We start from the raw sequence: 22,524 nt of genomic DNA on the forward strand, positions 1-22,524 counted from the left end.
CACCAGATACTCTTGCGATTCAGTGAAATAGATCACGTACAAAGCAAACGCCGAACACATTCTTTATTTTTCTTATTGCCGCACACGGCAGCCTCGGGGCGCGGCAGTTCTCCCGTGCAGCTGACCCGGGGCCGAAAGGGCAGCGACTCTTCTTGAACTGACGGATGTCTGAGCGACACCTTCACACCAACTCCAGCCCGCCCGGAGGACGCTGGTTCCCCACAGCCCGCGGCGTGAGGGAGCGCACAGAGCCGTGAAGCGGGCCCGGCTCCCGGCGGCCGCTCGCTCCCGCCGCCCTCTCCCGCGGGGTTCCCAGGCCGGGAGGAGGCGCACGGCCCCGCCGGGCCGCAGGAAGCGCTGCCGTCACCCGGCCCTGCCCCGCCGCGCTGCCGGCAGGAGGCTGGGCCGCGCCGGGCCGCAGCCGGGCCGCCCCGCTCCGCCTCGGTGTCTCCAGAAGGGATGCGGCGGCGAGCGCCATGAGCTGGCGGTCCGGCTCCCGCGGCGTGGTCCTCACCGCCTACCACCCCAGCGGCGGGGCCGGCGACGCCCCCGGCGGGTGAGTGGAGGCGCGGGCGGGCGGCGGGGAGGGAAGGAGGGCGCTGCCCGCGGCAGGTGCGCTCGGCGGGGCGGCTCCGGCTGCCGCGCCGCGGAGGAGGAGCGCAGCCGGCTCAGCGGGAACCTGTTGCGCGGGAGAAGGTGTCTTCTCCGGCCCCGGGGCTAAAGGGTTTGCCCGTTTTTGCGCTGTCCCGCAGCTCCCAAAGGGTTTTTCCTTTGTTGGTTAGTTGGTTTGGGTTTTTTCTCACCCCTTTCTGTAATAAGCTCCGCGCGTCGAGGAAACCCCAGAAGTTCTGCTGGTCTGCCGAGAGCCGAGTGCAATCAGCGGCCGCCGGCTGTTGTTAAGGCGTTTGTATCCAAGAAAATCCCGTGGCCGCCCGGGTGCGTTGGCGGTGGTAAAGCCGAGCTGTTCTGGCCGGTGCGGTTGTAGGCTCGGGGCGGGGAGGGTTTGGGGCTCGCCGCGGTGAGTGCTGTCCCGTAGCCTCGGGGCGCTGGACGTCAGTGTTTTGGGATCAGGGTGTCGGTGGGATTCTGCGTGTAGATTTTCCTATAATCTCCTTGTGGTTTACTACTTTGTATCTTTGTAACTTTTTTTTTTTTTTAAATGTGATAAACGGGACGAAAGTGTAGGTTATAATGAGACAAGCCTTTTAAAGCATTTTTCATTGAAACTGATAACGGGCAAGAAGCCGGTTTCACATAGACGAGGTCTGAGGACCTACTAGGAGGTGACTCACAGCACGTTTGATACAGCTAGAAGTCACTGCTGGCTTTTCCATAGCAATGACCAGAGGGACTGCTGTGTAAAGGACTGACTTTTGTCTTTATGGTCCATTCAGTCTTGCTTCTTCCTTGCTGAAATGGTCAACAAAGGTCCCATTGATAAAGATGAGACTTTTAATAATGCTGGGAAGCCAGCTGAAACTGGGAAGGTATTGAAACTGGCATACTGTTTCCATGTGTGCATAGGAAGAGCGTATGTAATCAAAGAGATTATAGTCTGATTAAAAGAAGATAGCAGGCAGTACAGTGGGTCACCCTGGAGAAAAGATAAAATGCACTGTGACATATCGCACCAAGAGTCCACAATAGAAGCAAGGAGTGAACTGAAAAATACCTCCTACCCCATGTTAGAACCACAAAGTTCTCTTTTGGTGGAGGTATACTTCCTTCTCCATGACTAATGTGATTTATCAGCCTCACTTGAAGTCCTGATGTCATCCTAGCTACACCTATAGGGTGCTGCAGACCTGGCCATTTTCAATGGAATACAAAATATGTATATTTTTTCAAGAAGTCACAGAATCCAAAAACCTCTCTGTTATTGTTTGTGGTGTTTCATTGCTTCAGATAAGTCCAGTCAAACTCCCCATGGATATGGAGAGATAAGTTAAAAAAATGCTTTCCCTGCTCCTTGGGATAACTTCTGAGTAAAGATCTGTGTATCTGTTAGCATTGGTTCCCCTTTTTTTACATGTAGCTGTCTGGACACATGGCTCTAAGCCCCAGACTCTTAGCCCCTAGAGGCCTGAGATACATGAGTACACTCCTTCTCTGTGTGTTAGGAAACTTGTCTCCTGTGCTAATGCCACACCATTAGGAGCAGCAATCTCATGAGATTCCAGCTCCTCTGCAGCTGCTTCTGCGGACAGCCTCCTGGGTAAGCTGGGACATTGCCAAGCGAGTAATAGCAATCCTTCACAAATTCTTCTGGTTTGGGATTAAGAGAAGGGGAAATAAATGGGAAAAGTGGTCTCATTTCCGTAATTATAGCAAACAAATGTGCATGTTTCAGCTGTGCAGAGCAGAGGATTCCCACAGTTAGCTTGCCTGAGTTCCACCACAGCAGTAGTACGGCTTTCCAGCCCATGTGCATTTGCCGCTTAGCTCATTAAACTAAAATCCTGAATACCTCTCTGCCTTTCTGCTGTGCCAGTCTAAATTTGAACTTTAGGTCTTTTTCTCCTGTTTTTTTTCAACCAGGATCTCAACTCCATGGTCCTGGTTGACCCACTCCCCCCTGCTGTGCTTCCCCAGTGTCTTCCCACTTCTGAAGCGAGGGAGATTGGGAGTATTTTCATGGGAACAGAGAGGGAGGGGAGTGGCCACTTTTGGTTCTCTTTTGGTCTTTTTAGAAACAAACAAACAAAACTTTCCTGAAACATTGTAACGTTTCTGTGGGATTTCTCTCCCATCCGCTCCCCCCAGTTATTCTAACTACATTCCTTCATTGTCAACATTCCCAGGATGTGCAGAGTTGTGTGATACTAATAATGCCCCAACCCATATAATTCTGAAATATTTAATGGAAATAAGTTCTTCCATTAGGCTTTTCATAGTGTGCAAGTGGACCAGTTCTGCAGTCCAGATTTTGTATTTTGCTGCTGATGTGAAATTGAGCTTATTTTGCCTTTTAAAAAAATAAAATTACAACATCTTTCAATATCTAGGTTAGCATCTCACTACTAATTTGAAAACTCTGTAAATTTTAACAGGGATCAGAATATTAGGAAGCCAATATAATACTGTACCAGCTGTGAGGAAGCAGCCCTTTTGGAAAGATTAATAGAGAAACTATGTTGAATTATTTTTTTCATAGACATTTAAAACAGTGCGTGTTAGAAATTGCTTTATCTTTGGAGGGAAGCGTGACACTGGTACCTCCTGGAAAAAGCAATATGTTGGCTGTGCTCCAAAGAAAGTGACATTGTAGGAAAGAAAGAGCTATTCTTCCTACCTGTTTTTTTTTCCTTTGGGCATATGAGAACTCTTGCTTCATAAGACTTAAAATTTTCTGATCTAATAGATTGTTGAGCTACTTGTCTATTCTCATGTTTTTTTGGCCCTTTAAAGGCACAGTAAGTCTGTGAAATACTTTCTTGGAAAGGCTTACCCTACCATTGGTTCAGTAGGCTAAAATCTAGAACAGCTTCAGTGTGATTACTTCCAAGTTTGTCAATGTAGGAATATTGTCTTAACAGTAATGATGCATAAAATAGGATCAGAAGTGCTGTTGTTGCCACAGAGAAGTTTATTTTGCTGTAACATAGCAGTTAAAGGATTATCTTTATATGGTGTAGATATTGGTTGTGGGTGATTTCTGTGGTCTACCTAAATATTTATTAATATTTATTAAGTTTAAAAACTTTCTTGGAGAAATTAAAAATGCAGGATACACAGTATCAAATTCAATTTTAATAACAGCTCTCTTTTCCATATTGCCTTAATTAACTTACTTTCAAATTTTAACCTGTTAGATTCAGTAATTCCCTATTGGCTGTCATGCTGCTTGCATTTTGGTGTCATCTCCTTTTCTTCATGGTATTCATGCACAAAATTTTAAATAATTTCTGTCTTTCTGTGGGTTTCTATTATATGGGCTGGGGAAACCAAGAGCAAATCAGATAGGTTTCAGTCCAAAACTGTTTCAGTGATTGATTGTATGTCACCCTTGTGCATGAAACATCCAGACCTGTAAGCATAGGTTTGCAGTGCCATTTAGGTTCCTTGGGAATTTTACCCCATCTAATACGACAGAAAGCACCACAGGTCCTGTGTCATATTTGCCAGCCACATGTAGGTGTTTGAGATAACATTCTCCTCACATGGCTGTGTGGGCTTACCCTCAGGAATCAAATGCCATCCAGAGAGTCTCTACAGAACTATTTCTGTCCTGACGAGTGAGTGAATGTGTGTGTGTATGCGAACATATGTATGTAGAAATGTTTTTTGAATGTGATTATAAGGCTGAGATGATGCTTGGAGTATTCAGTGGATGAAGAGTAGATATATAAAAGTGAATGCATGCAGTGTGCATGCAGAAGTAACTGAACTGCACCGACACACCAGTGCATGAGGCAAATAAACTTCTGCTGCATGGCATTTTCAAGGGCCGAGCCTAAATTGCAGACTGAGTAACAGATAAATGATTCTGAAGGTGTTGGCCACTGGAGGTACAGTCGCTTTCCTCTCCATACCTCTCTCCTATTTGGGATGCTGCTGTTCCATGTTGTCTCCTGTGCTACGCCAGCTTGCCATGTGACAGCCTGCCTGTATCTGTTTCCAGTGAGTCACCCTGCTTGCTCACCGGCATGTGCACTTCTGCTGCCGCTTCAGTGCACTGCGTTAACTTACACTGGAGGACCAGTTTCAGTTTGGAAGCTTTGCAAGCCAGTGCCTGTTTAACTTTGTATGGTTCCAAAGAGCTTGTAAATCTTCATGTTGCTGATAATTTAAGATAGAGTCCAATGTTTCACAGACATGGCTGCTCCTCTGCAGTTCTATGTCCTCTCCTTTCTTTGCCTTTTGTAAATCTTGCCTTTGGTTTGCTGGTACTCACTTGCAAAATGAGAACAATGAATTGGGTTTCCCTGAGATGGAACTAAACCTTGGGCCAGTTCTGGAAAGGAGTAAGAGAGAGGAGATTGCTGCCGCCTCAGGTCTCCTCTTTGGAGTGGCACCTGCTATTCAAGGCCTGCAGCCCTTGAGCTTCACTGTCCTGCTTTTGTTACTGAATCCACCTGATTCTGGGAGATAGCAGCTGAAGCTTGGGTCTGTATAGCAGCGAAACCAGGCAGGCTCAGTTGGGTTTTGTTGTAGAGACGTGCCCCTTTTTGTGAGTTGGTGTGTAAGTCTTCATAAACAAAAGTATTTAATTTTATATATTTTTGTAAATATGGGCTTTACAGACTTAGTAGTGGTAGCATGTGTTCAACTTTGGGGACAAGCAAGGGACATATAATATTTGATGTTTTCTACAGCCAGCTGTGGTCTAAATCACTCACTTGCTGTTTGATCTCTTAGTAAGAAACTCGAATTACAGATGTCCTTTGAGCATGGAGAAATAACAGACTTCTGCTGTGAATTGCCCACAAGATATGCTTTTTTTGAACATTGACCATAATAGACATTACAGATCAACCATGCAAGTGGAGTTTATTCTTTCCTTACTGGAATAATCTGCCTGATTCTTTGTTGAAATGTTTGCTCAGTTTAATCTGAAGTCTTAATAGTTGGTATCTTAAGCCAACAAGAAATCTAGTAGTAAGCACAAAATCGTGCTTTTTTCCAAGGTCATTTTCCATCTCCTTTATTTCAGAGAAAAGTTTTCATTCCTTTCCCCTTCTTTTCCTACCAGTGACTCACTCTTGGAATTGAAAACCAGTGAAATCCAGTGTAAAGGAGTAAAGTACTGTGAAGGATACATATAACGCTCAGTGTACAAGCAGCAAACTCACAAGCTGATTACTCACAACCGCCTTAAGTTGGTGGAGCATTTTGGAATTTCATTTGCAATCTGCTTGTACAGAAGGGATTCCAGGTCACTGGTCCTGTCATCACAGCAATTGTTGTTCCTAACCCCTGTAACCTTTTGTGATGCTAGTATGTGGATTGCCCAGACAGTGCCTTCCATGTGTTGCTTTGCTTCTATAAAAGCAGAAAGAACTATCTGCAGAGCAAAGGTCTGTCCCACTACAGTTGACTTTACAAAACCATCGCAGTCTTTTTATCTGCTACAGGCTTTGCAGGAGCACAGTCTGCATCTGAATGCATTAGAAAAATCTTTCCTGCCTTGGATTTGCCTGCTAATTTGAGCAGAGTTCATTGTCCAGTGCTTACCAGCGTCTTCAGGTAGAGCTGACAAGCAGCAAGGCTCAAAGCTGCTTTATTTAGAATTGATTTTGTGTCTTTTGTACTTCATGCATGTATCAGTATGGACTATATGGCAGACCCTTAATGTGTTGCTTGGTTACTGATGTATTAATCCCAGTAACTGGATCTACTGACCACAAGATGTGGTATCCCAACATTTCCTGCTTCCTTGATTCTGGATTCCTGCTTCATGGGGTTCTCCATCTTCCAGTTTGCACCTTATTTCTGCTTTGAATTTATCTTGCTCCTACCTTTGGTTCTTGCTATGTCTTGCCAACCCATTAGAAAGCCATCCTAGTGCCTGTTACTTAGGGTCAGCTTTCCACTCAATTTTATCTTGGTGGGTGGAGCAAACGATTCTCCTTGAGCCTTTGTTTCTTCAGTCTGAAGATCTTTTTTGTGACACTTTTCTTCATCGTTTTAGCACCCATCTTTACATTTGCCCTCCTACTTTGCTTGTCCTTCACCCCCCAGCAGGAATTACTTCAGTGTCAGTAGTACTTCAGTGTCAGTCTCGTGAGTGTCACCAGTACAGGTAAAATCACTTCTTTGCTGCAGATTACCACTTTAGCCAGTTGTGTATACTGCAGTCATGTCATCCTGTTTTTCTAAAAATCTTGATGAATTCAATTTGCATGTCATTTTTAAGCCCTAGATCTGCTGAAGCTCTTTCAGTGCAGTCCTCATTGTGCAGACATGGTCACTGTTTCTTGCACTGAGACATCCATTCAGCAGCTGTCAGGATGATAAAACGTTATTTCAACAAGCCCAGTTCTGTAGGTGACTTAGATTATTTTATGTTGTGGGTGTAGATTTGATTTAATGTCCTTCACTATCAGGGCAAACAATCTATTGAGTTCTATTTTGTGTTAGACAGACCCTTAAATAGATACAAACAAGAGTAACTCTGCTCAATCAATAGAGCGACATACCATAAAAGAGGGAATCAGGGCCTGTATACAGCCTTTCTTTTTTATTTATATTATCTCATACAGAGTATGAGATGTCATGGTTTTCTAACTATTAGGAATGGGAAACTTAAAGGCCTTTTGTATATTTTTATTATGTGCTTTCTCTTTTTTTTGCTTGAGTGTGTGCAAATCTCGATGATACTGAGCATAATGCAATATATTACTAAATTTGCTGTTATAAACATGCAGACTTTATGCAAAACTGGAACAGAACTGGTCAGCAAAGTGCCAGAAGAGCTGTGTAAATCTGAACTCCAGTGTTCTAAGTGTGACATAGTAGAATAGTTAATTGTTCTCTAAATTCTTTCTCTTTGATGAGCAGAATTGTTAAATTTGCTTTTGAGTAAGACTAATGGTATTTTGAGTCTGCTGATATTGGCACTAGATAAACAATGTTATAAACTATTATTATTGCCAGTATTTTACTCTTGTTTTGTGACTGGTACTAGTGAAGCAGGAGCTGAAAGCTGTAAGGCTTTAAAAGGTTACTCCTACATGTTTGGGTAACATGTAGTGCCAGCACCCATCTCTATTGTGGGTGCTTTTTTTCATTGGAATTACTAAAAGTGCACCTTAGGTTTTTTTTGGTCTCTGAAAGGCTCCAGCTGAAGGGAGGCTGTAATTACAGTAAGTGATACAGCGAGGTCCCCAATGTGAGTGGTGTTGCAGATTTGGCTATGCATGACTCACAGACTGTCATTCCAGACTCCTCAGTAAATCTGCTTTGCTAGGGGAAGAAAAATACTCTGCTCATAAGCTTTGAGTACTTGCAGTGTGCCAACTGGCTATTTTGTGAGGGCTGCTGGCTTTTCAGTGAACCTGCCTCAGCCTTAGAGTCGTGGTTTCAAAATAATGATATTCAGGCAGAGAATTTAAATACTTAGGGCCAAATAAATAGGCAAAAAAAAAAAAGGGAGGGGGTGTTGTTTTTTAGTATTTGGATCTGTAAAAAATAGACAGCTTTGATTAATTCCTTAAGTACAATTTTAGCCATCATTTTTCATGAGCAGTATATGGGATGGGCACCTCTGCACTCCCGAAAAAGTTGAAGCTATGAACTTATTCCTTGGTTATTGTTTTGGGCTAGCTGTCTTGTATTACAGCAGAACAAAAGCATGCACAGATTGAGTATGTACCTGGTCCTATTTTCACGTCAGGGTAAGCTGCTCAATATTCTTTCTTGTTCTGTGACTGTTCCGTGCCCTCCATGATACAGCATCCCAATCCTGTTAGACTAGAAATGATTTTTTGATAATTTCAGATATTTTATCTGTCATCTTTCTACAACAGCCTTCTTTCCTAGAGAGGCTTCTTAGGCCAAAAGATGACAATAAAAATATGTTAAAAATGTTTCCTCCATAGGGCCCCCAGTATGCTTGGTGAACTTTAAACCATTTGGGGTGAAGTATTTGCAATGAAGTATTTGAGTAGGAGCAAATCTGAATGTTTTTAGCATACTTAGAGTAGTGGTTGAAGGTACAGCATTCTCGAGAAAGCAACAAGGTAAGAATAGCGTTGTCTTCAACAAATAAATAAGTAAATACCTTGTCATGCATACTCATTGCCCAACTGCAGAAGAACAGTTAGCACTTTTGCTTGATTTAGCACCAGTAAGAATTTCAATTTATCACTCCTCCAACTCCTTTTTCTTCCAGTCCAGCAGTCCCTAAACCACCCTGACAGGTTTTACTCTGGCTTTGGGTAGTCAGATATTTTGAATTCATATCCCTAATTGAAAAAAAGGAAACTAATCAGGATGAAGCGTGAGGATTGCTTGGTCAATGTTTAGCAGTATGTGTTTAGTAAGGTGCATTGCCCAATTTTTAGTGGTTTTAATCAGTTGATGGTTTTTAGCAGATTTTTATGTAGTTGTTAGAACTACATAATGTTGGGACTCAAGGGTACTGATGAAGTATCATCTCTGTTGGAAATTCTTTGTCTTTAATATAATACAACAGCAAGGTCCAGGAGTATTCTGTATCCAGAGGTAACAGGGAGCTTTGCTCCAGAGTGCAAGGTTAAAGTGCAAGGTTAAATTTTTAGCTGCACAAATAAAGCAAAAAGTTCTTGTAGGCTTTAGGTAGCCCAAGAATTCATGGAATAATTGTGGTTATAGCTGTAGTTGAGAGTCTGTTATAAGATAAGATTACAGATACAAAGCAAGAGGCTTGGAACAAGAAGCTTTGGCTACTGAACAGAGAGGAAGCTCTGTCACTGCTGTCACACACACACAGCTGTGTCTCAGTGGCCAGTCACAGCAGGACACCAGACTTATGGTTACCACAGGCCAGTGGAAGATGCTTTCTGTCTCAGCAGTTGCTAAGAGGGTGAGAGCTCCTACAGATCTGTAGTGTAGCTTCTGAAGCCTCTGAGCCTGCTTGTCCTTGCCACAGCCAGATAAGGGAATGCTGATAATGGTGTTATCATTGTGGGAGTGGTCACCAGCATCATTATAACTCCATCCAGAGGGCGGCTTTTAATCTCACGCTAAACTCATTTGGGTGGCTTGCCTGTGTTATCTTCTCCTGAGAAGCCTGCATTTCAGGTAAACTTGAGAAATGTCTTCATGTTCTGTTGAAAAGAGATAGTATTTGATGAAACTTTTTTTTTCCTCTTGGAGTGTTTCCTTAGGCTTGTTCTGAACCAGCAGAAGTTTTGATGTGCAGTGGTGGTGGGGGAAGGTCATTGTCATAGGCTGAGATAAATGGGTGCTGAAAAGAGTGGGGAACACCACTGAAAGTGGAGTTTCTTTCCATCTCTCACTTACACCTTCCTAATATTTTTATTACCCTGACTGGCATTTCTGAGTTGGCTGAAGTAGGCTGAGCTGGATTAACAAAAAATTCAACTAAAAGCAGTATTTTTTGCAAGTGTTGTTTTTGGGCAGATTAGTTCCTTAATCTAACTCAGCAAGTTACTGCATCAGTGATGGTGCTGGCACAAGGGGAGTGAAGGAAACTCCCAGGAAAGGAGGGTTTGACAGAATCCTCTGGCAATAGCCTACATCTGTGCCAGCTTCATGTGCTTGCTGTGGGACTGTGATTTGACAAGTTAACTGATTTTTGAGTCCTGGTAGTGGCTATGGCCACATCCTGTGAGAGGCTTGTCTGAAATAATTTAGCTCCATTGGTTCAGTTTTGTTGAAAAGATACTTGATGTCTTAACTTTGTACTGGCAGGTTTTTAGTCAGTTCGGGTATAACTTGTCCTTTAACAACCACTCTAAAGCTGGTGCAAACTTCACCTCCAGCTCATTTAGTCCTGACTCGTGCTGTTCAGTGTTCAGTCATGTGCATGGCTTTTGCCTGCAAAAGGCAGGCTGTGATGTGAGAACAGTCCTTGGAATCCAGGTGCATTGCACTGGAGGGAGCACCTGCACTCCTCCTGCAGAGCTGCTGATAACCTGCCTTTCCCTCCTTGTCTGCACGTGTCACATGCAGCCTGCCTCACCAAAAGAAACAAAACCCCAGCCTGGATTCGCACAGACTCTAATGAGGTAAATAAAAATGCAGTTTCTAAATTAGGGTTGGTCATCCACTGATAAGCTCTTAAAAGCTTGCTGATCTGTGCTTTGTTTAAACACACCTTCCTTTGCTCTGAACTTTGCACTAGAGAGATTGCTTTGGTTTCTTAGTGCCCAAGGTAGTGCATGAAAACAGTACTGGGAATGTCACATTCCCAGTATAGTCAGAACAGCTTGCATGATTACCTATAGGAAACACAGCCTAACTTTCAACTTCAGTAATATTTTCTGGTTTAAGAGTAAAAAAGACCAAGATATTAAATATCCAGGACATTTTACAAATACAAATAATTGATAATAATATGTACTAATGAAAATATCCAAGCATCTGTCCAGTGCCTGCCTTCCCTTTTCTGAAAAGGGTGTTTACACTGTGATTGTTCTCCTTTGAGGTGAAAGCTAAGAAAGGGACTGTATTTGTTTGAAATCCTTATTGTGGATGGATTTACATCTTCCTTACAAGAACAAACTAACACAGAGTCTTTTTTTCCTCCTAATAAGTAGGAGCTGCTTATGAAAGTTTATGGGAAACGATGAGCTTCATGCTGTGAAAGCTGGTATTTGGCACTTTGGACTTGAAATTAGAAAACAGCTTATGAAGATGCATGGTATTAAAATTCATGTGATTTGTCACAGTGTTTATGTTTTTTTGGTCTTGCTTGAGTTTTTGAAGAGATGATTTCAGAAAGGTTTGTCATCCTCTCTTGGGGAATATAAGGAAAACATTAACTTACATATTTTTGCTCATGTCTGTTTGCAGAACTATTTGATATGGATCTCAGTAAACACAGACCTCAGTATGCTTGTTAAAAATTCTTTTTATTTCAAATATATGTGTAAACTTAATCTCTGGCATTCTAATCAGGCATAAATTGAGTTTTGGTTGTATGATTTTGCAGAAGTTGCTAACTGAGATCAAGTTAGCTAGCTAGCAGGTGAGAGTCAGCTAGGGTGAAAAAATACATCTGGAGCCAGACTGTTGGTCAGCACAGGGCTGTGCCAGTGAGAAGTGGGGCATGGGGCAGGATGGAACAAGATGAAGTGGGGTGAGCACCAACATAAGCAACCTTAAATGACAGTTTTTTCAAACCTTTCAAACTGAGTACTGTAGTCTCAGCTTGTGTGTAAAAGTTTGTAGGAGCCTGGAACCGGATTCTTGGCTATCTTTTAGCACCAGGAGTACTCCTTCCTTATGAATGCTGGGTTTCCTCCTGGAAGACAGATTACTGGGCTGTGGTGAGGGGTGGCACATCTCCCCTGCACTGTGCTCAGACTGTAGCCCAGCACCAGCATCACCCCATCAGACAGTTGTGTAGCTGTATTCATATGAGTTTGAGCCTAGGCTGAGAAACCTTCCCTTCATCCTACCTTGGTCTTCAGCCTTCTGATTTCATTTTTCCCCCCTGTGTGTGGGAGGGTGTGGACACAGGTGCACAGCCTCTGATTCTGGACAAGGTTGGTGCCTTTTGTATTGTGCTCTGTTATGTTAGTCTCCTGAGGTTTTTTGAGCCCCTATTTCTTTCTCACCCTCCAAGTTGTCACATAAATATAAAAATGTATAAAGTATAAAAAAATATAAAAAGCATAAAAATGTAATTCAATTTTGATCCAGAGGAGCTTCAATATTTAAGAAGTATTTCTTCAGGTAGATTATCTTGCACGAATCACTAGGAACAGATACTGTTCTTATTAAATAGAAGAATCAAGGTTACATCTGCTGTCCTGGTTTCAGCAGGGAAAGAGTTAATTTTCCTTTTAGTGGCTGGCACAGTGCTGTGTTTAGAATCAGTACAAGAATAATGTCAATAACACACTGATGTTTTAGTTGTTGCTCAGTAGTGCTTACTGTAAGTCAAGGGCATTTCATTTTCCTGTGCTCAGTAAGCAGGTGAGTAAGAAGCTGGGAGAGGGCAAGGCCAGCACAGCTGACAGGAACTGGACAAAGGGATATTCCATACCACAGAGTGTCATGTTCAGTATATAAACTGGGAGGAGTTGGCCAGGAGGGGCTGATCACTGCTCAGGCATGGGCTGGGCATTGGTCAGTGGGGGGTGATCAACTGTATTGTGCATCACTTATGTTTTCCATTGTGTTTTTACTCCATTATGCCACCACACAGTTGACATGAAAAAGTATTCTGTTTCTATTTCAGTTGACATTTAGAAGGACTCTGGAATTGCTAAACATGTTTCCTACTTATCCTTTTTTTTTTATACATTACTTATTTTTTAATTGAAAGATACATTTATGCCAGTATAGTCTTTGCATCCTTATGGAATGATTTTCTGTCTGGTGTTAAGAACTTTTAGTCACTTGCTTGTAGTTTAAATTATAGCAAGATTCCTCTGAGGACTGATGAAATTGATCTGAGTCAAAATATTAGTATGAAGTTAGATTTTTTTTTACTTAAGGTGGAAAATTGAAACTTTTTGGGTAAACATATCCTGAAAGCATAAGATACTTTTGCAAGTAGAATGAATACTTCGCCCAGTAACTAGTAAGGGAATTGTAGTATTTTAAAGGTTTGATTTTTATTGTTAACTATTACTTTGGTTGTGTGCCTTGTTGTTAGCTAGCCAGAGATGAACCTTTGTCCCATTTCAAGCTGCTGCTCTCACAAGAAACCATTGCTAGTACTTTAAACAAGGAAATGACTTAAAATAAGTCCCAACATGCCTTGTCATCTTCAAGAGAAAGTTTTTAATGTAGTGATATGTGAGCTGCCCTGTGGCTGACCTCACTAGCTCTGGAGGTGTAGAGCATGAGTTTCCCAGGTCTTTTTCCTGATCCCTTAGTACGATGTATCCATCACTGATAGCATGGGTCAAACAATAGCTTGGTAGTTTTACCTCAGCAAGTCCACCATCACCAAAAGCTTTTCTAGCTTTGTGAGTCCATGTGTCATCCAGTTTGCTTCCAGCTGGCTGCCATCAGAGAAGAATGTGAGAGTGGGACTACAGTGAATTGTCATGGGATGTTCAGCTGTTCCAGGCTGCTAAGAGGAGATACATGTCTATTCAGTTTCTTAAGAAGGAAGCTTGTGACCCTAAGAGCAGAGGAGGATATTGCTTTGTGTTCCTCCATTACGGAGGATCCCTCATGCCACAGGTTTTGCTTTCTCAGAGCATCTGCTTTGCATGTTTGTCACCAACCCGCTGCTGCTCTGCAGGTGGGAGTTTGCCTGCTTATCTGCCTGAGTGAGCTCTTCATAACACTGAGAAAATTGTTAAAGTTAAGGAGATATGAGGACCATGTCTTGCATGTTCCTTCAGCCAGGTACACCAGGGTCTGCTGGCCTCTGATTTTCTGGCTTGATAGTTTGCAAGAAGGGCAAGGTGCCTGGCATATCCAGTTATGGCAGGCTAGTGGACAGATGTGACCCCATATACTGGGGTTCCCTTAAAGGATGCCTTGCAATAGGATGCATTAGGATACTAATTACCTCTGGGATTAAATGGGATTAAGGAAAAACTAATTACAAGGTCCATCCCAAGACCTTTGAACAGTTCTGGGAACCCGAGTCTTCTACTATGTCAAGATTATTGAGCAATGTTTTTTGGGAAGTAGTTTAACTACTTGAAGGATGACTGTGTAACTTTGCATGTCTGCTGGGGGAAGAAAACCTAGCCATTGGCTGGAGGCACAGTGCTGAGGTGATGCTGATGCTGTTTCCATGGATGTAGACCCAACACTGTCTCTGAATTGTTCTCTGCTGTGGCCTCAGAGAGTTAACTGTTGTGCTGGGCTGGTGGCATGATTTAGTTGTACCTTTAGTTGGCTCAGCTCAGTGTTACCACGTGATCCTCTGCGAGTCCTGGTAGCAATTTCCCATTTAATCTCCTAGTAAAGAGACACCTTTGCCCTCCCCCGGATTGGACTGGATGTACAACAGGCTGGCTGCCTTGCTGCTTGTGCTGACTTGGTGGAGCCTGCCGGTAAGGATGGGGAGATTCCAGGGTCTGGCATATGGCTGGTAGGGCTGTGGATTTAGGCTGCTCAGAGAAGTGTTGGTCTTATGTGAGGTGAGATGGCCTGGAGGTGTTGTGCTTGGGGGCAGCCCCTGGGGCACTCTGAGGTTGCACAGGAGTGAAGCTTGTGTGACAAAGGAGGAGCTGGAACTAAAGCACTGCTTTGTCACTCTTGATGAAGAGACAGCTTCATTACTTCATTACGTCATTGTTTAAAACAGTAGTGTATGTACTGGTAGTAAAGGTCATATTTATTCTGAGAGGGCATTGTACAAATAATTCTGATTTACTTCCCAGTGAGGTGCCATGAGACAACAAAAAAGGGAAAATTTAGTCAGTTGCCTAGAGGGCAGAGTCATTGAAAATGTCCCAAAATTCTTCACTGGACCTTCCTGAACTTTAAAGATGAAGAAGATTAGAGCATGTCTGGTGCAAGCACTCAACAGGGGTGGCAGAAGCTGTAAAGTACACACACAAGTTTTGCATTTAGGGAACTGAGAATTGAGAAAATAGTATAATTTAGGTATATGGACGTTTGTCCTTCTTTGAAAATCTCCTTTTCATCTTTATGTTAAAATGTGTTGTAAATTTCCTGTTATAGAGTTTCTACATCAGTTGCTATTGCTCTGTTGACTTTCATTGTAAGTTTTAAACTATTTTCATGCTGACAAGTGTGTGATTCCATTTCTGTGTCAGTCTGTCAGCACTTCTATAGTTCTTTACAAATGACTTTGTCCAGGTGCTTTGTTTTGGCAAAGGAATTATTCTTTATCCTCTGAGATAGAATTGGCTACTTATATGATCAAATATGTCTTGTATCCACATAAAATTTTAAGGCTGCGAGTGTGCATTTTTAGTGCAGGCAGTATTGAAAAGGAGTTTACTTTAATACCTCTGGTAGGAAGGGACTTAACTTTGTCATCCTGTCTGAGCTCAGAGGATGTATTTGTCACTGAGCTCTGGCCCAGAGATGTTCAGTCCCCTCATCACCTCCCTTTGCTGTTGCTATGGACTGATTATCCAATTTTTAGGGTGTATGGGTGCTCACTTCAGTGCTGGAAAGCAGCAGGATGCTGCCCAGGGCTGAGGACAGGACAGAGTGGTCAGGCAGTGCAGCTGGGCAGCAGGGAGTGAAGGACTCATGGGTCACCCTGCAGCTCCTGCTCTGGTTGGCCTCACACCTGGCTCCCTTTACTGCCTGGAAATGTCTCTGCTCTGTGCACCAGGGTCAGGCCCATTCAGGGTGCCTTCCCTTCTTCCACCCACCTACTCCCTGCCCTTTCCCCCAAATTGCAGGCTTAGGTCACTGTCATAATACGCTATTTTCAATTTAATTGAAATGGAGTTTTCATATATGACTTAATATTGCAGGCAGCAAATGTTTTTTTTTTATTTCCCCGTGTACGTATTGTATCGTATAAGAACATATGGTATTAATTTTGAGATGTGTCTCATAAGGGGAAGTACAGCTGTCTAGCATGAGGAGCTTGGTCCTGTAACTAAAAATCATGGATAGCAATACTCATGAGTGCTCTAACATTGCCCTTGTTTTTCTCTACACAGTGGCAAAAGAAAATATGAATTTGTATTTATAGAAGCATCTGCATATGGATTGTGCCTTACTTCAGGTTTAATGTACTATATGTGAAATATTGTATTTCATTTTCCTTGATTATTACTGGGATCTATAATTGTAGCTACTTAGTATTACAAATAGGTGCTATTTTTGCCCTCTTTATGCAAAGGAATATGTCTGAAGTTAAAGATAGAACCTCTAGGTTAATGGGGAATGTAATTTTTACTTGCATTTTTCACTGGCAGTTAGCCCTCCACTGAAGTATTTTGTTTGGGAATGCATAGTAAGAGTTATGGCTAATATTAACGATGCAATGATGTTGAAAAGCCAGATTCATGGTGTCTCACACAACGGATCAATTTCTTTCAAAATAGACTGATATCTTTTTAGAACAATCATCATGGAAAATGTTCTCAGCTGAAAAACCACGTAGGGCACTGCATGTTAACTTACAAACCAATATCTTTCATGTTTTTAAGATGCTGGTAAATAAAGGGATGTTGGTTAGGGAGGAAGACAAAGAATTTTCCTAAATAATTTGTATTAAGAGACATCAACTAGATAATTTGTAAATCTAAACACAGCCTTTTTTTTTTTTTTACTACCTGTATTTAATATTGAAATACCAGAATCCTTGCAGATTCCATCTGCATCCTCTTTGATGAGTGTAATTTAAAGTAAAGTTGGTAAAAGCTCTTTTGGTTTGTTTTTTTTTTTTTCCTTTTTTTGTCATTTTACTAGCAGCACTTTTTCTTTTCAACTGCAGAGCAGGTAATGATTGTCATACTTCTCTTTCTGACCAGACTTGTACAATCCCTCTTGCTGCCTTAAAATATGACAGCAGTCTTCCCTAACTGTATTAAGTTTTCATGCACTCTCTACCTAGGTACCCACCTGGAATGGAGACTGCTTACACTAAAAAAAAAAATCACATTTAAAAGTAAAGAGTAAAAAAATGGAATGCTGGTAGTGGAAATGAGAAACGAGGACTACATGTGTGAAACTGTGATCAAATAATAATAAAATAACACATGAGATGGGTTTTTTAGGGTTTGTTTTTTCATTTTGAATGGTTGTTTCTGTTAAATGATCAATATTTAATTTGGATGTTTTGTTTATTTTTCTCTTAATCTCCAGTGTTCATTTCATGTCTGTTTTCCCTCTGTTGTTTGGTTTCCATTATGTTCTCTTTCCCCCCCTTGCCCCTCTCCTGGAACAAAACCAAAACTCTTTCAGATCCTTTTCGTTGAAGTTTTGGTTTTGTATTCAAGCCCTGGAGCTCATAGCTTGTGGACAGGTATCACAGCAGTGAGCCCTGTGGTAGGCTGCCTTCCACATTTGCACACAAACACATCTGTATATCCAGACTGGTAGCTCTACATCTGTATTTGTAATTTGTAGGTGAAGGGACATACCTACACATACAAGTACCAGCAAAGCTTTGCAGGGGCCTCGTTGAAAAAAATACACATTTTTATGTCTTTTCTGCTGATGTTCAGAAGACAGATGTAGCAACAAAGGATGACAGAGAGAAAGAAAATCTGTGATCCTGAGCTGCTTCCTGCTTGCTTGGTTGCCTACTGACATTTAAAACCTACCCAAGAAAAATGAGGAGGAAAGGAGTATATCAATGTAATTTTGGTTTGTTTAATGAGTTCCTTGCTTGCTCATAGGATGAGAAGCCTTTATAAGTGCTCATTAGCACTGGTAACAGAGCATAGGTTGGCTTGGGTCTGCAGTACTCTTCTGCAGACAGTTCAGCTGTTGCAACGCTGGAACAGGTATTTCCCAGGAATATTTGCTTAGAAGAAGGAATTTGATAGGGAAGGAGACGCTGCAGAGACTCACAGCTTTAGCAGTTGCCCTGAAAGATAAAAAGTCAAAATTTCCGTGGAGTGCACTTTTCAGCCTCTTTTCTTTTGCTGAGGCAGGAATGGGCTTCTCCACCGCCTTCTTTGTGCAGTGGGTCTGTGGGGAGGGGTGTGGAGGAAACAGCTGGATCAGGGCACATCTGCATTGCCCTTTGCTCCTGCTGTGCACGCCCTGCCTGCCTCCTGTTAAAGGAATTTCTCAGAGCAGGTTTGCCTCATGTGTGGAGGCGTGTACAGCATTGTGTGTTAGCTCCTCTGGCAGTCGGTGAAATCCCAGCCACCACTTTTGAAGCTGTTTGCAAATGCCACTTTCCATATGCTGAGCCTGAACTAAACCCAGATGGTCCATTCCTTGCAGCATCCTTGAGGCCTCCCTCTCTCCTATCCCTTTGCTGTTAAGCATCTCTCTTATTTTTTGCTTCTGAACAGACCTGTATCCCTCAGAATCCTTGAGTGCTGGCCCACCTTGCTCGTGCTGCTCTCCTCAGCCCTTCCTGCATCCTCCTCTCCCTCCCTTGTGCAGCTTCACTGAAACCAGTTTTATCTGCTTTGTCTTACTGGGTCTTTGTTGGTGGTTTGTTTGGACAATGAAAGAGGTTTCCTTACAAAACATCTTTAGATTCCTGCATGAATTTCCTTCTTTGGGATTGCTCATAAAATTCATTTACAATTTATTCTGAATGTAAGGATTATATTGTAATAAATTGCCTGTGAATGCATGCCAATTCCCTTCAAGCATAAACAAAATTACTGAGTGGTGCTGTAAGCCTTACATTGGCAAGTAACAGGGTTATAGGCCTAACTAAGAGGTCCTTTAAAATGGTAAGAGCTAATGATTTTAGAGAACTAATTGCTTTTAAGGGCACAAAAGTAACTCCAGTATAATTTCATGGCTATAACTGTACTTTACTAAATAGTCTTTGTATTTGCCAGGATATCTTAAATTGGGCTTTGTTGCCATGCTTATTTTTTCCAGCGTGAAAAGAAAAATAAATTATTTAAATCTTTCCTCTCTGCCTCTCAATAATGGAATTACAAATACTGTATCTGTTTCACTTCCTAGTTTATTCTCTTTGATATTGGTGGAGCCTGAAGTGGTCTCACACAGGCTTTATTTTCTTCTTTGGGGTAAGATTAGTTCCAGTGGTTTTCTTGGAAGATTACAGAAAAAAGTGTAGTTTTAAAATGTGTATTATATGCTTGAGTATTTTCCCAATAAGCAGCATGAGGGTGGTTACAGGGAATATATTTTTCCCATATTTTTGTCATTGATATGAATTGTAGAGAATTAAAAGAATCAAAATTACAAATGAAAACAGCTGTGCCCATATGAAGCCAGGTGATATAGAAGGCATTTGGAAGGAATGAGAAAGGTAGGTCAGTTGACCATGGGACAGAGCCAAAAATGTGACAAAGGAGATTCATATGAGGCCCTTCTTGTTCTTATTTTCCTAGCTGTAGGCAGTTTTTCTTTTTTTTAACTATAGGTTTAAACACAATAAGGGTTGACTATAAGGGAAATATAATGAGTGTTTGTTGAGTTTGGAAATCGACTTCTGTTTTCATTCAGTGGGAGTTGGGACAGGGTGAGCTGTTCCAGCTTTTCCAAAGGTGTGTGTGACTTGAAAACCAGCTCCTAATGTGGTGCTTCTTTTGTGATTTTACCGATACAGGTCACCCACATTCCATTGTTCCCTTGTTTTCCCTGCTGGATTTTGCTTTCTGGGAATAGCTGATTTTCTGAAATGTGTGATTTGGAACAGAAATGGATAAGTGTGTGCAAAAAATAGGAATGTGAATCCTAAGCCTCTTAAGAGTCTTCATTCAAATGAGAATTAAGAGGGTCAGAATGTCAGGACCCAAGACAATTCAGTTGATTTCATTTTTTACAGAAGTAAAACCAAAACCAATTTCTCCTCATACTTTTCAGTTTAGCTAGATTGTGATAATTTCATTGCAGGTCTGATAATACATTATGTCGTAATGTTTTGGGGTATTAAATAATCTCCAAATCCGAGTCCTTGAGAATCACCTTTTTCTAAAAGAAACAAGCGGGCTTCTGCATATTATCGTTGTAGAATAAAGATAAAAGCATGCATTGAGTTGAACAGCTTGAATGCTGGAATGCAGCAGTACCCCCAAAACCAAGGAAACACAGCTGATGCAGTCATCTTGTGGGGAGAGGCTTTATGGCTGTACTTGTCAGTCCTGAATTCTTTTTTGCTTTGTGTAGAGTGGAACAAGGTCATGTTTTTCCTGAAACAACCTGAGATGGCTTAGCAAATAACTCCTTTGGCAACTGTCCAAATGTGTGGCTGCTATAGTTCTAGCACCTCTTTTCATTCACATCATATGTGGGGTGCCAGTGATCTGTAACAGAACCACAGAATCACAGGATATGTGAGTTGGAAGGGTCCCACAAGGATCATTGAGTCCAACTCCTGGCCCTGCACAGAACATCCCCAAGAGTCACACCATGTGCCTGAGAGCATTGTCCAAATGCTTCTTGAACTCTGTCAGGCTGTGACCACTTCCCAGGGGAGCCTGTTCCAGTGCCCAACCACCCTCTCCACCCTGGGTGAAAAACCTTTTCCTGATACGCAACCTAAATACCCCCTGACACAACTTCAGGCCATTTCCTCAGGTCCTGTCACTGGTCACCCCCAAAAAGAGATCAGTGTCTGCTCTTTCTCTTCCCCCCACAAGGAAGCTCTAACTGCAATGAGGTCTCCCTTCAGTCTCCACCAGGATGAACAGACCAAGTGACCTCAGCTGCTCCTCATGCAGCTTCCCCTCAAGACCCTTTGCCATCTTCGTTGCCCTCCTTTGGGTGCTCTCTAATAGTTTAATATCATTCTTGTATTCTGACTGTGCATATATTCTGATTGTGACTGAACCTGCACACAATGTTCAAGGTGAGTTTATTATTCATTTTAGATACAGTATGTAAATTTATTAGCTTACCATATTTATAATTTATGTCATTGGAAGTGGAAAACAGAGTCCAAATGTAGGAACATGAGGTCCTGTCAAAGGAAATGTCATGAAATATTTTAATCTTCTTAGAAGTGCTGCATATAGTTCAGGCAGATTAAGTTTTGGCATCGTACCTGGAATCTGCCATTTTCTGGTGCAGTGGATTAGAACGTAAAGTGTAATAGCCTGTGCCATTGCCACAGTTTCTTTCCTGTTTTCTTCAGCAAGTGGCTGGGGTTGGGAAAGTAGTAAGGTTATGTGCATGAAAGTTAAAAAAAATCTTTTATAAATAGTAATGAGGATGTGGCTGGAAGCAATACGGTGTGTGTGTGCATATATATATATATCTTTTTAAACTTAAAGTCTGGCAACCCTAACTTTGGCCTATTTTGTATTTATTATTCATGGAGGAGTTTAAAATGCCAGTTGGTGGGGTTTTCTGTATATTTGGTTTTGTTTGGTTTTGGTTTTCTTTGTTGGTTTTTTTGTTGTTGTTAATCTCCAGAGCAGTTTTGAGCAGGTATTAACAGCAGCTGATGGTATTACAAAAAATCCTGGGAGATCTGATTCTCTTTGCTCAGCCTTTTTTTATGTTAATTTAGAAACGGAGTGCTGTTTTATACCTTCTCTGCAATCACTTTGTACTCTTTGGAAAAACAGAGCTTTGCCTCAGTTCCTACTTCTCTGGCTTTTCTTTGGAGCTTAAGGGGGATTTTGGGGAAGTTTGATTGCATTTGACATTCAAAATGTTCCATAAGGTTACAGAGTAGCCAAAATGAAATTATTTGATGTGGGAGAAAAGGAATGCTAAGTGTCACTTCATGAAAAATACTGTTAAATTATGTTGCTTCCTTACTGTTATTTTTCCATGTTCTATATGATGCTCTTGAAAAGTCTGAATTGCAGGAGAGTTTGCAATCAGTCATGGAAAGAGTATATGTCTCAAAAGGTAGAAAAGAAAGGATGCAGCTGTTCCAGTACGTGACAAGGTTTAGAAGGTAGAATGAAAAGCAGCCATACAAGCCCACACTGAGGTTTCTCTAATGCCTTGTAAAAGCCATGAAGCACCTTAAGGGTGGTAAGAAGCATTTTTGCATTGTTCTGGACACCAAATGTACAGACTTGGTCTTGCTCAAGGTTTACCTGTTATTTCTGAAAGGTTATGATACTGGCTTTTGTTTGCAATGGGAGGTTTTAACTATCAATTAAATTTAAAAATTCCTCTTTTAATATATCAATTCTTGTAAAAAAATGACATTTTCATTTTTAAAAAATAATTTATTTTAATTTAGGTAGTGTCACTACTCTGTGGCTTTATGTAAAATCCAGTTATTTTAGGATGACCTGCTTTGATAGCCACACCAATTCCAATTTGGTTTTTTTTTTAACAAAAGAAGGCTCTTTGAAAAATGTTAAAAACTCCTCTGCAAAA

The 22,524-nt window shown here is 41.7% G+C and overlaps 1 protein-coding gene across 3 annotated transcripts in view; it reads left to right on the plus strand.

Annotated features, from left to right (window-relative positions):
• ARHGAP18 (Rho GTPase activating protein 18) overlaps window positions 1-22,524 on the plus strand; it is a 95,482-nt gene that overhangs the window by 26,367 nt on the left and 46,591 nt on the right. Inside the window, exon 1 of one of the 3 annotated variants that reach the window (XM_071436986.1) lies at window positions 227-556. The exons of 1 other annotated variant lie outside the window; for it this stretch is intronic. In XM_071436986.1, coding sequence (XP_071293087.1) covers window positions 477-556 — 80 coding nt within the window. In that variant the 5' untranslated portion in view covers window positions 227-476. Of the gene's footprint in view, window positions 1-226; window positions 557-698; window positions 937-22,524 lie in introns of those variants that run through there. One more of the 3 variants, XM_071436995.1, reaches the window with a different exon arrangement.

Source organism: Agelaius tricolor, unplaced genomic scaffold (assembly GCF_023055355.1).
Source record: "Agelaius tricolor isolate 1412-34295 unplaced genomic scaffold, bAgeTri1.0.p SCAF_1, whole genome shotgun sequence".
NCBI classification, from domain to species: Eukaryota; Metazoa; Chordata; class Aves; order Passeriformes; family Icteridae; genus Agelaius; species Agelaius tricolor.